The sequence below is a fragment of the Saccopteryx leptura genome, chromosome 3 (genome assembly GCF_036850995.1).
Source record: "Saccopteryx leptura isolate mSacLep1 chromosome 3, mSacLep1_pri_phased_curated, whole genome shotgun sequence".
Taxonomy (NCBI): Eukaryota; Metazoa; Chordata; class Mammalia; order Chiroptera; family Emballonuridae; genus Saccopteryx; species Saccopteryx leptura.
In genome coordinates, this window is record NC_089505.1 from 273,587,334 (window position 1) to 273,601,308 (window position 13,975).

At 37.4% G+C, this 13,975-nt stretch overlaps 1 protein-coding gene and 1 pseudogene across 1 annotated transcript in view; one reads left to right on the forward strand and one right to left on the reverse strand.

The window, feature by feature from the left end:
- LRPPRC (leucine rich pentatricopeptide repeat containing) overlaps nucleotides 1-13,975 on the forward strand; it is a 97,772-nt gene that overhangs the window by 22,152 nt on the left and 61,645 nt on the right. Inside the window, exons 12-14 of the mRNA XM_066378371.1 lie at nucleotides 4,974-5,092; nucleotides 6,760-6,853; nucleotides 9,850-9,916. Of these exons, the coding sequence (XP_066234468.1) occupies nucleotides 4,974-5,092; nucleotides 6,760-6,853; nucleotides 9,850-9,916 (280 nt within the window). The remainder of the gene's footprint in view (nucleotides 1-4,973; nucleotides 5,093-6,759; nucleotides 6,854-9,849; nucleotides 9,917-13,975) is intronic.
- Nucleotides 1,673-2,554, reverse strand: LOC136397932 (charged multivesicular body protein 4b pseudogene; annotated as a pseudogene).

Consider the following 13,975-nt stretch of genomic DNA (forward strand, 5'->3'; position numbering starts at 1 on the left):
ATGAATGCTCATGACCTGACAGCCTGGTGATTGAAGGACAGAAATGTTCAGTCTTTTAGGTTCTTAAGTACGGTTAAGCATTTAGCCTACTTTTCCCTTGTGCACATGGGATGTCTGTCGGATATGAATAAGAATTGAACAAATATTAAATTTTAGAGTACAGTATCTCATTCTTTGGGTTGCATTATTGGTAATTCAGAAAGAGTAGTAACATAAAAAGATGCTTTTAACAGAAGTACTTCCCCCTTGGGGAAACAAAAAATGCTCTTTTTCATTTTATCTCGAAGTATAATGTGCTTTAGAATGAGATGCAGAGTTGTTAGTGTGACATTGGGTGACAAACAAAATGCACAAACAACAAAAAAGTGCTTTTAGCAGACTTTCATATTGCAATTGTATTTTAAATATATCGCTGTCTTCGGGCTTAAAGGAAATAGTGAAACAAGTGTTCCCTAATTGTTTCTGGCTATAAAAGTCTAAATCCTTTTTAGAAAAATCTTTGGAAAACAATATGCTAGTTGATTAACTCTTTGCAGAGCCTTCAGCTCTGAAGGCTTGAGGAAGTATCCTTTAACATATTTTTTGAACCATAGAAAGTTTACATCATTCCATGGAAATAATTGGGCATATTAGTATTGTCTACTGTTACACAGATATGAAAATACTTTTGGGACTCCTGTTTAGATGTTTGTTTCTTCATCAGGTAATTTTGCTTTCTTTGACCTTAGCACTTTATTTCTACACTTGAATTAGGTACCACATTTTTACTGCTTAGTACACACAGAGGAATTCAGGTAATTTTTTTTTTATAGTTGTAGCTCAAAGTAGTATAAAAGTGAACTTTATCTTGAATCTGCCATTTTTTTTAAATCTTACAATTTAGATTTGTGAGGTGCCTTGTTGAAAACTCACATTATATTGATGAGGGAACTGAGAGCCAGCCACAGAGAGGTTCAGCAACTGACCTTAATTGAGTTCTGCATCTAGCCGTCAGTAGTGTTGGGATTAGATGTGAGGATTTTTGTTCTCCTGTTTTAAATGTTCCCATAAATACCATAACACCTGCATACTAGACATCAGTAAGTATTATGCTGAATTTATTTTATGAAAATTTTTAGCCATTGGTTAAAAGATACTGATTTTCACATAGGTAACAAGAAAATGTTACTGAGTTTCTTTTTAAAAAAATTTTTTTATTTTTGTATTTTTATGAAGTGAGAAGTGGGGAGGCAGAGAGACAGACTCCCACATGCGCCTGACCCCTGCATGTGCCCGACCGGGATCCACCCAGCAAGTCCACCAGGGGGTGATACTCTGCCCATCTGGGGCGTTGCTCCGTTGCAACCGGAGCCATTCTAGTGCCTGAGGCAGAGGCTGTGGAGCCATCCTCAGCGCCCGGGCCAAACTTGCTCCAGTGGAGCCTCAGCTGCAGGAAGGGAAGAGAGAGACAGAGAGAAAGGAGAAGGGGAGGAGTGGAGAAGCATATGGGCACTTCTCCTATGTGCCCTGGCCAGGAATCGAACCCGGCACTTCCACCTGCGGGGCTGATTCTCTACCACTGAGCCAACCGGCCAGGGCCTGTTACTAAGTTTCTTTTTTTTTTGGATTTGCAAATACAGTTTATTTTACAGAAATTCAACATTATAAACAGCAGGCACCGCCCCCCGCCCTGCTGGGTGCAGACCATGCGATGCAGTGTGAGCAGTGACGCGGCCCTACTGCTCTGGAGAGAGCGAGAGCGATGAACTTGCCCACATTGGGTCCTGCCTGCCCTGCACACGCAAACGCAAACGCCTGCCGCTTGCAGGCCACCAGAGTCTGTCTGGGCCCAGCTTGCACCCGGCCAGTTAAATGGTTCCAGCCCAGTTCTCCAATTCCTTCATGTCTTCGTCTTCCTCTTCCTTCTTCTTGGTGGGTTTTGACGGTAGAGCTATAGAGGGAACATTTGGTAGAGGGACTGTTTCAGGTCCACTGATTTCCAGCAAATTCTTGTCTAGTTCCTCCTGTTCTAGTTCTTCTAATTCTGCCATGAGCTCATCCTCGTCAAACTCTTCTCCAAACCCTACAGGTTTTGAAATAGCTGTTGAAATCTCCTCTGCAAGTTCTTGCTGGTCAGCAATGTCCTGCATTAACTCATTCACTTTGTCAATGTCCATGTTGTCGTGGGCAGCTTTCATAGCTTTGGCAGCATAGCCCATGTTCTTGAGCACCTCACTGTTGGTGTTGGCATTCTCTAGGGCCTCACGCTGGAACTCTGTGGTCGACAGGGTGCCGTCAATCTGCGCCAGCTGCTTCTCATATCTCTTCCTGCGCTTCAAGGCCTGGAGGGCCGCGCGCTTGTTTTTGGTGTCGTGCTTCTTGGCGGCCGTCAGCTCCTGCTCGATCTTCTTCTCCAGGAATTCTTGTTTCTTACTTAGCATCTCCTCCGTGTCCTACTGCCGCTGGATGGCCTCCTAAGGGGTCGGGCCGCCCTTGCCAGACTTTCCCACTCCCGCCCCAAACAGCTTACCGAACACCGACATGGTTGCTGCTCGCCGCGCCGGCCTGCGCCGTCGGTTCCGGCTCGGCTTCGGCACCCGCTCCCGGCCCAGCGCTCCCAGCCACTGCAGGCCTCTCTGCCGCCTCGCCCGGCCCGGCTGCGCCACCTCCCACAGGCCCCCACGCCCGGCCCGGCCGGCGTCAGGGCAACGCGCCGCCTACTACAACTCCCCCTGTTTCTTAATCACTGAAGGTTTTTATAATTTATCTTCCAATTACAGTTGACATGCAATATTATGTTAGTTTCAGTACACAATATAGTGATTAGACATTTTGATATCTTATGAAGTGATCACCTTAATAAGTCCAGTATGCATCCAACACCATACATAGTTATTACAATATTATTGACGATATACCCCTGTGACTGTTTTTATAACTGGCACTGTACTCCGTAATCCCTTTCACTTTTTTTACCATTTCCCCCAACCTCCTCCAAGAATCAATAAAGGTGTTTTATCTGGAAAATAGAAAAGCTGAGAAAGGTAATGAGAGTACAAGATATTGTCAGTTATCATATAGTTTTTAAAAACTAGTTTCTCCTTTGAGGAGGTCTAGAAATAAAGTAATATATTCTTCAATCTTCCTTCACGCAACAGAGAAATGGCTGTATATATTCTGTATAGTTTCTTTAGTGTAAGATAAGTAAATAATATTCTTACTAGTGCAATGAACTTGTTCTTTGTCCAGGGAAAGTCGCATATAAACTGGTAGAAATAACAAGAAAATAATAGCTGAAGTGATGGAGGATGTAGAGCAGTGTTTTCTTTGGAATAAATAAAACCCTTCAAGTATTTAGGGGTCAGATCAAACTGAACCTAAACTTTTCAACAATAGGATGATCAAATATTGAATGCTAGAATTTTCTGGCTGTAGATTTAGCCACCACCAGCCAGCCCCTGATAGACTGTTATAATGACTTCCTTGTGACTCATTCCTCTGTGGTACAAATGGAAAAGTCACCACTTACAATTTTAGCAAGTTAACCTGAATGAGAGCAAATAACCCAGAATGACTAAGGATCTACATATCTTCGTATATATAGAAAACAAAAATAAGAAAGGGCTGATATGAAAGTCTAAATGCCAGTTGAGTCAAGTGTTTGAAAGAAAATACCTTCAAAAGGTAAAATTGTGTCCTAAGAAAGTGAGTGCTCTGGTTAGAATCTAAAATCATGTAAACAGTCATAGTTGGTGAAAGTTGCTCAGGTAAACCATGTATCTTTCTGAAAAGTTTGAACTATTAATTCTTATAAAACTTTTTGAATGGAGACTTTCCCCAATTTATAAACTTTTTCATGACTACATTTGAAATAGTTTTAATTAAACTGTTTATTTAGTCTTAGGTTAGATTGTCTTAAGTTCACAGATATTTGGGATCCATGTTTATCTGAGTTCATGTGTGATTATTTTAATCTTTTTCCAAAAAGAAATATGGGTTGTATTTTTTAGGAGGATGTATGTAGTTATGTCAGATTAATCACCCTTTTCCTCCTTATTGTGAAGTGTTCCTCTCTTCCCATCTGACTATTATTAAAGGGAATATCTTTGGTATATCTCCTCACAATGCCTGAAGGAGTGACTGCATTTTTCTGAGACAAGGTTATGAACTCAGATCCCCTTAAACCTGCTTTAGTTTCAGTTAGAAAAATACGTGTAAGTTAAAAATGCTAGTAATACAGGTCATCTAAGTAAGCAGAATGTACTCTTCTCCCTGATAAACATTATTGGAAAAATGAAGAATTAAGAGAATAAAAAGTTTTTGAAACATAGATGATTGGGTGCAGTGTTTTGTACAAGAATAAGAATGATTGGCCCGACCTGTGGTGGCGCAGTGGATAAAGCGTTGACCTGGAAACGCTGAGGTCGCCGGTTCGAAACCCTGGGCTTGCCTGGTCAAGGCACATATGGGAGTTGATGCTTCCAGCTCCTCCCTCCTTCTCTCTCTCTCTCCCTCTCTCTACCTCTCTCTCTCCTCTCTAAAAATGGATTAAAAAAAAAAAAAGAATAAGAATGATCAATTTGTTGGCCTATTTTCAAGCATTAGAAAATCAAATGTATAGTTATCTTATGCTACATTTATTCTACCTATTAATTAGCTAAGGAAAATTTAAAAATTGTTAGAGTATTTTAAGACAGGTCAAAAAATTAGATCATTGTTATTAACATTTATTTAATATTTTTAGTTTCACACATATTTTTTCCTTTAATTTTTATGACTGCCCTGAGGTAAATAGAAGCTTTATCATCATTTCTATATTACAGAATTTCACTTACTATTTCCCAGTTGTGTTGCTTTTCTGCCTTTTTTTTAAGATAAAGTGCTGATTCCTCCTCCTCCTTTATGATTCAGAAAGTAAATGATCTAAACTTTCTGATTTTCTGTTAATTTATTCCAAGTTCTTCATCTCTGTGCTTTAAAACTTAATCTTACAGGTATAGTTGAAGTCCTCAAAGGAATGCATGAAATGGGAGTAAATCCTGACCAGGAGACATATGTAAATTATGTGTTTCCGTCCTTTGATAGTGTCAAGTCAGTCCGTGCTATTTTGCAGGTGAGTACAAAGATGCTTTTAATTTCTAATTGAAGAGAATATCTTTCTCCCTGTTTTGTGTAACCAAACAAAAAGGAAAAAGTTATTAAACTGAGTCCTAGCAATGGTAGTGTTTGTATACAATTTTCTAAAATTTTGCAAAAATACTGGTTAGTATGATATAATATCTGTAGTGATTAAACTTAAAAAAACATACAGAAAACAGCATTTTTGTGTGTTGAAGAACAAAATACCAATATCAGAAAATATTTAAGTAAAACTATTTGCTCCTTACTCCCACTCTACAATGCAGCTATAATTTTCATTTTTTAAATATTACTTTTCATTTACATACGGATTTTCAAATACACTCAGTATATTTAACTGTTTTTTTAAAAAATAATCTTTAGTTTGACTCCAAAGCCTTATTTTCCTATCCAGAACTTCCTGTCCTTGTGAGAATAAGAAAGGCTTTTAGAAAGGAGCATCTGAAGAAATGGACTTGGTACATTGGATCAGCAACTTTCCATTTTCTCCATTTTCAAAACAAAGTGCTATGTACAATTAGGAACAACATGGCAGAGCACCAAATACTTTAATAGGAAATATTTTGTTCAAAATATCTGTTTCCTAGGTGGTTATTCACATAATGCCTTGACTTTTCTAATATTAGAGTGTTCTTTTCTTTCTTTGAAATAATTACATAATTACAACCTTCTGAAAGCTAGAGTTTATTTCTTGAGTGTCTTTACCTCTCTTCCCTGAGTGCTTCACAGAGTATTTTGAGGTTGTGCTGTACATATTTTACTGTTAAAAATGTATTGAAAAGGTAATTTCCCACATATTCTTAATTCCCTATTTTTTTTCAGTTCGCACCTTTCCATTACAGTATGAAACACCACCAATTATTTTTTTATGCTTTGCATGCTGTTTTATTGTATGGATATACTATAATTTATTTTTATTCATTTCCTATATTTTGATTGGGTGGTTTTTAATATTGTACTATTTTACAGTGACTCAGTAAATATATTTGAGCTAATTTTTGGCTCATGTTTAGATTATTACACAAATGATGTTAGAAAAAGTGATTAACCATTTGGAGATAAATTAAGTTTGATTTTTACCACACCCTTGCCCTCAAATGTCATTTTAGATCAGTGAATTCAATTTTTATTTTGTTTTAAATTAGAATTGTTCTAGTATCATCAATAGTAAATTCTTCCTAGAATGACGCATTCTGAGGGTAACAAAATAATCTATATTTGAAGGTAAGTATTTAATTTGGAGTGTTGGAACTCTTGCTGAATTTCAGTTATTCAGTTTACATATTGTTTTAGAAAATGATTATCAGAATATCTGTTATATTATCAGATAATGGTGATTATCAGAATATGGTGATATAAAGAAATAAGAGCCTGACCTGTGGTGGCGCAGTGGATAGAGCGTCAACCTGGAAACACTGAGGTTGCCGGTTCAATACCCTGGCTTGCCTGGTCAAGGCATATATGGGAGTTGATGCTTCCTGCTCCTCCCCCTTCTCTCTATCTCTCTCTCTCTCTCCCCCCCTAAAATGAATAAAAAAAAAAAAAAAAAAAAAAAGAAATAGGAAAACAGGAAATTTGAATAGCATATCAAAATATTTATTTTTAGCTGATGCATATTATTAAAATGTGCTTTATTCCCAGGAAAATGAAAGTCTACTTGAAAGTAATACATTTGCTCAAGCTGAATTGAAAAGTGAAGCAGTAAAAGGGAACTTAGAGTATGTTTTATCATTTTGTAAGTATGCAACATTAGCAGTAAACTGGATAGTGTTGATTTCAGTTAACTATTGAAAGCATACAGGGTAGTTCATGACCTCAATGTCTACATCCGTGTAGTTCAAGGTAATTTCCTTGTGAGCAAGGAAGTTTTTATGTTTTAAGTCAGACAGTTATGATTTGAACTTGTGTATAATTTGTTTGTAATTTTAAAGTTAAAGGACCTTGGAGATAACATGATGATAGGTAACCCTGGAAACCCAGAAGACTTGGTTTTTATTTATAATTAAGCCACTGATTATGGGACCTGAAATAAGTCTCATTTCCTGTGTTCAGCTTCATGAAATAGGGACAGTACTACCTATTTGTCTACCTGTAGGAGTTGTTATATTAAAGCGATATTTTTTCTGAAAGTGTTTTCTAAACTTAATCTTGTTTTAGCCATAAGTTACATAAAGCCAGTCCTCATTAACAAAAACACAGCTAACTTTACTAAATACTTTTAAATGCAGAGGTGCTTTACAGTGTTGATCACATGTTAATAAAATTACCTCCATTGATAGGTGAAGAAAGGCATAAAGGAGTCAAATGATTTTCCCAAAATTAGTGATTTAACTAAAACCAAGATTTTCTAATGTGAACCTCATTTTTTTCCCTGTATTACATTTTAGTAAATAGGACATTTCTTAAAGTCTATTTTTTAAACATATATATGATGTTTATGAGAGTTATCCAGATCTTGTGGAAAAGATACCATTAAAAACAAAACACAAAACTTCAATTTCTAACCCCTAAAATGTTAAAAGTTAAGCTCTGATTAAAGTATATTCAATTCTATAGGTGAAAGCTTTGTAAAAACCAGTTTATTGGTATATATTACCTGTATATACATATATAAAATAGTTCATAACATTGTAAGGAAAAGGCCAAGGCCAAATGTTCAGTATGAAAAACAGTGACTCTTAGAGGTGGAGTTATCTGAGTTGAAGGTTGTATATCAATGCTGGCTGCTATCTGGTGTATTGATTTTGACTTCCACTCTGTATAATATACAGATTCTCTATACTAACAAGATGAAAACAGAAGCATTAGGAGAGGAATCGGGGCACATAAGGTGCATACAGGAGAGCTGCCTTTTCTTGTTATCTTCCCATCTGTTCCACTTCATTGTCAGCCTCTTGATTTTTCAGACTTGTTTGTTGCTAAGGAAACTAGATGTTTTTTGTCAGCAGCCTTCAACTTGCTGAGGTGTTTCTGGTTGCCTTTTTAATGAATAAAAACTTGACAATGTTCTGTAAAATACTAATTTGAATAGTATAAAAAATAACTTTGCAAGAGGTTGTCTATTAAATTTGAAAGAAAGAAATAATTCCAGGAACTTTAAGACAAGAGGAATTCAGTTTTTGTCTGTCAGTGCTGCCCCTCCTCTCTTGATTCCCAGGCCTTAGAGAGCAGTCAGTCTGATTGCTGGTCTCCGCTGTGTTAGAGAGCAGTCAGTCTGATTGCTGGTCTCCGCTGTGGCAGCTCCGAGCGCGGCACTTTGGTTACTGCTAGAGAAGAGGAAATAAAGGGCTGATCTTGATGCAGTTTGTGGAGTAGGAAACATTTTCCCACTTGTGTTTGTGGGCGTGGAAAATTAATTTGATAAGCAAATTAAAGGTTGCTAAAAGACATTTACTTTATTTCCTTGAGTGACTAAATACAGATCATTTTTAAAATAATTTTTAGGTTTTCTAATGGTATGTAAACCCTGAGAAACTTAGGCTCCCTGTTCAAGGGATATGACAGGTGATCTAAAACAATTCTCCTTATGTGTGTGGATTAGATACTTAATCATGTTTAAGGGAGATGAACAAATAATGTTACAATCAACTGTGACTTTTCCCATGAGGTTTTTAGAAGTTAACCAGGTGTCTTGTCTTAATCTTCACCTAAGCTATTTATTAGTTGTCTTCAGAATTTGCTTCTGCTGTGAGTTTCTCTATAATTCAGTCCATCCTCGATCATTTAGTAGCCAAATTACATGTATACTGAGAAGATGAAGTCAATTACTTATGACATGACACCATTTTAATACAATGAAAGAGAAAATATTCAGGAGATGCCCACTGTGATTCCATCCCTTGCTAGTTAAAGCCTGATTCAAATACTAAGGCCAATCAGGTTTATAGTGTCAGCTCTGAAACACATGAGGGTATATGTAGACTGTTAAATGACAAAGGAGTAGTAAAGCAAATAAATGCTCAGGAAAGTGAAAGATCAATATAAATCAATTACAAAACAGCGATAAAAACCTATTTTTTAATGAAATTTTTTTAGACAATTTAATGGGGTGACATTGATTAATTAGGGTACATGGATTCAGAGAAAACATCTCCAGGTTATTTTGACATTATGTTGTATACCCATCACTCAAAGTCGAATTGTCTTCCATCACCTTCTATTTGGTTTTCTTTGTGCCCCTCCCCTCCCCCAATAAAGACCTATTTTATTATGACTTGAGGTTGTCACTCTTGCATTAATACAGGTCATTGACCATAGTGGAAAATAGAATGACAAAATGTGAATGGTTTGATGGAACCCAGTCTCACTTCCAGAAAAGAATTTCCCCCCTCATCTACTGTCTTTAAAGGACAGAAGAACCACAGGGTAGTTACAGTCTCTCATTTCATGATGCCACATTGCCCATTAATATACAACCTTGGTATGTGTATCAGTCTGATTATTGAGTATGCTGGTAGATTTGTTATTGTCATTTATATGGTAGAATATTTATAAATTCATTAATTATACATATTCATGAAAGCAGAGTAAAAGTTTTAAAAGTATAGCTTATATTACAAATATATATTACTGTATTATCTAATTAATTTTATTTGAAAACGTTTATATTTTAAAACTAAACTTTCCAAAATGAAAATTAAAAGGTATTATTATAAATGTGTTTCCAAATAAGATGATAATTTAATTTTTTGTTTTGGTCTGACATTTAATGATGACCGTTTTCTTTTGCAGTGGAATCAAATACGTTGCCTATCTCATTTTCTTCTTTGAGAGGCAGCCTGATTCTAGGCTTTAGGAGGTAAGGTGGTTACCTTATATAATGTTCTTTCCTGAATATGGTCTGATTCTCCTGCCTCTTTGACCTACTGTATGAGAAAAGACAGATATTCTTCCAGATCTTCCAGTGTACTATCTTGAAATAATATTAACCTGTTTTATTCTTTCTACTAAGTAGTTGAATTGAGTTCAAGCAACCTTTTCCAAGAAATATACACAATTTTGGTAAAGGTCTTGTTTTAAAGAAGAAAGCACTATTTGAAATGGCATATTATAGCTGTAGATGAACTTATATGTATGTTTGATTTATACCTTGGATATTTTATTACAAGGTGACTTTTCAGTCTAATACTGCTTTCTTCCTCTGTCTGCTCAGGGAATGTTAATGACCTTTCCCTCCTACGTTTGTTATTTTGAAAACATCTTTTATTTATTTATTCATTTTAGAGAGGAGCTGGAAGGGGGAAGAGAGAGAGAAAGAAGGAGGAGAGGAGCAGGAGCAGGAAGCATCAACTCCCATATGTGCCTTGACCAGGCAAGCCCAGGGTTTTGAACTAGTGACATCAGCATTCCAGGTTGACACTTTATCCACTGTGCCACCACAGGTTAGGCTGTAAACATTTAAACAAGAAAAAGTTGAAGAAATAGTAAAGGAAACATCTACATAACCTTTTAATAGATTTGCCATTTTTGATATTTTGCAGTATTTACTTGCTTTCTTATACACTCTTTCTCTAATATAGTATCTGTATCTATATAGATATGGATAGATATACATGTGCTTATACAGAGTGAGGCGAAAGTAGGTTTACAGTTGTTCATATGTAAAATAATACAATCTATTTATGAGAATAAGCTGTTTTAATGTACTTAAAACTGTAAGCCTACTTTTGCCCAACTTTGTACATACATTCAGTTTTTCTTTTTTGCTGAACCACTTGAAGTTGTAGACGTCATGATACTGATGATGCTGGATCTTTCGGCTTGTATCTCTTAAGAATAGGTTGTCTGCGTCCTGGCCAGTTGGCTCAGTGGTAGAGCATTGGCTCAGTGTGTGGAAGTCCTGGGTTCGATTCCCAACCAGAACACACAGGAGAAGCACCCATTTGCTTTTCCACCCTTCCCCCTCTCCTTTCTCTCTCTCTCTTTCTTCCCCTCCCACAGCCAAGGCTCCAGGGGAGCAAAGTTGGCCTGGGTGCTGAGGTTGGCTCCATGGCCTCTGTCTCAGGCGCTTAGAATGGCTCTGGTCGCAACAGCGACGCCCCAGATGGGCCAAGCATCGCCCCCTGGTGGGCATGCTGGGTGGATCCTGGTTGGGTGCATTGGGGGGGTCTGACTGCCTGCCACCCTCACTTCTCTCTTCGGAAAAATACAAAAAAAAAGAATACGTCGTCTGCCTGACTTGTGGTGGTACAGTGAATAAAGTGTCCACCTGAACACTGAGGTCATCAGTTTAAAACCCTGAGGTTGCCTGGTAAAGGCACATAAGGGAGTTGATGCTTCCTGCTCCTCCCCCCTTCTGTCTCTTTCTCTCTAAAAATGAATAAATAAAATCTAAAAAGAAAAAAGAATAGTTCATCTGTATAATCACAGTACCAATATCTCTCCTAAAAAATTAGTAATACTGTAATATCACCATATTTAGATCATCCCAGTTCTAAAAAAATGTTTTTATAGCTGTTTTCCTTTTTAATTGAAGATTCAGTTAAGATCATGCATTGCATTTGATTTCGAGTCGAGAACTATTCCCTTAACTTTTTTTGTCTTTTATGACACTGACTTTTTTTTTAAGAGCCCAGGCTATTTTATCTGCAGAATGTTCCTCCCACATTTTTGTCTGATATTTTTCTCTCATGATCAGATTCTGATTGAACATTTTTAGGAAGAATACTTCATAGTTGATACATATATCTTATTGTATCAAGAGATATAATGACATATCAGTTATTGGTGCCATCAACTAATAACTTTGTTAGGTGGTGGTCTCTGTCTCCCCTGCAAAGGAAACTACTGGCTTTGTAGTTAGTAAGAAGTCTGTGGGTGACACTTTGAGACGTTGTGTCTATGCTGTTTCTTACCGCCTTTCACTCTGGTTTTAGCAGCCTTGGTATCATAGTTTAATCAGTTGCCCACGGTGGTGGTTGCAAAAGATGAGTTTCTAATTTTGTCATTCTTTCTGCATTTATAATGTTAGTGACTTCTGATAGTAATCCAGTAATTTTTGGTCTGTTTACTGGTCGGAGGACTAGAGTTTTCTGTAGACATCTCTGGGATCTCTATTGCAGGCAAGAAGAGGTAGAACAAATAGGTGGAATTCTGTGTTGTTGCCCTTTTTTGGCCAGTGCAGGTATACTTTTTTTCGTGACTTTTTTGTGAATTAAAAAATAAAAAATCAAGGGTCACTGTCTTTAAAAATAAAGTTTGAAAAATACAGAATACCTAATTAAGTAGATAGGTATTTAAGTCTTCGTAGTCTATAGAAAAAAGAGTTCTGTGATCTAAGTAGGATTCTTTTTGACCTAGTGGCAACAGTCTGAACTTTGTAAATGGGAGTATGTACTGTTGAAGTGGTGCTGCTTTTCACATGTTGAAAAATCAAGTTTCTGTTGCTAGTCCTTTTGAAGTCACTGAGTTAAATGCCAGATATTAAGGTTTTCTTTTATTCAGTCACTGAGGTTTCTTTGTGACTTTTTCACGGGGAGGGGGGGAGTGGAGTACTCATGAATTTGTGAGTGCTCAGAAAATATTAGCTCTTTAGTTTGTGTCATGGGCTATGACTGTAAGATAAGTAATTTATAGATGAGTAGGAAACTTCTTGCCCCTTAGTTGTTCATAGTTGGAGACCAGACAGTAAGAAAACAACTACAAACTAGACTTGATGATCCTGAATGTTTAGATGGGTAGCTACTCTCTTTCTGCTAAGGTCAGTTGAGAGCTGGCTCAGGACAAGGTATGCAGAGAAGATGCTGAGCTGAGTGTTGAAGGGTGAGCAAGAACTTGTCTACAGGGAAGGAAGGGCATGTCAGGCAAAGTCACTGAGGCTGAGAGAACAGTGTATCTGGGACCTGAAGGTAGATTGATAGATACATGGTAGCCCAGGAAACCATGAAATAACGGCAAAAAAATAAAGCCAAAATGGTAGTGTGGGGCTCTTCATAAATGGTCTTATTCTAGAATATTAAGTTTGGACCTTGACTCATGGTTTTGAGCCACTGAAAGTTTACATAATAATGATAACTGACAGTGGATATTTGAAGAGTGAAGAAAGGGTACAGGTAAGAGATGGAGGAACAGGAGGGCAATATGAAGAAATGATCAACAATTTTTTGGCTCTTTTAGGGAGTCTGTGGTACTTAAGATGAAGAAAATTAGTCTTTCTGAGTCTGTTTCTTCTGTGAACAAGGAATTTAAATACTTACATGCAGAACTGTCTTAAAAACAAGACACCTGAAACCTAGTACTGGGAATTACTTTGAAGGAGCAGCTAGGGAAAGAGAATTTCTGAAAGAGATTGAGTAGCATCACTGGGAAACTGGCAGATAATGATCAACAGCAACACAAATCTCAAAACATAGTTAACAGCTGCTGAGGGGGCCAAAAGCAGGTGAGAACATGAGAAAAATCTGTAGTAGGAAGAATGGTAGGAAGAGAAGGGATTCCGGGCTAGAAAGAGGGCAGAAATCTGCTGAATTCTGATCGGGATGGAAGGGGAAACGCATTTAAAGAGGCCAAGCTCCAGGAACAGGTAGACATTAAAGGGACAGATGCCCCAAAGAGAAGAGATATTAAAGGTGCAGGTGTGCAAGATAGAGCAGACCCGAGGAGCTGAGCTCTACGGACACAAGACATGTAAAGTGGTAGCTGCTTGGGAGAGCAGGACATTTTAAGAACACAAGAGCCAAGCTAAGCTTAAAAGACATTTAAAGAGGCAGGGCCTGGGGATTGAGAACACGTTTATTAAAGAGGCATCTAGGGCTTGGTGAGGGAAAAAAAAAACACCATAGTAAAGAGAAGCAAAAAGTGTTAGGTGAGTTTTGAGTTGTGATTAGTGGTAATTTTAGCAAGAGAACTTTCCATGGAG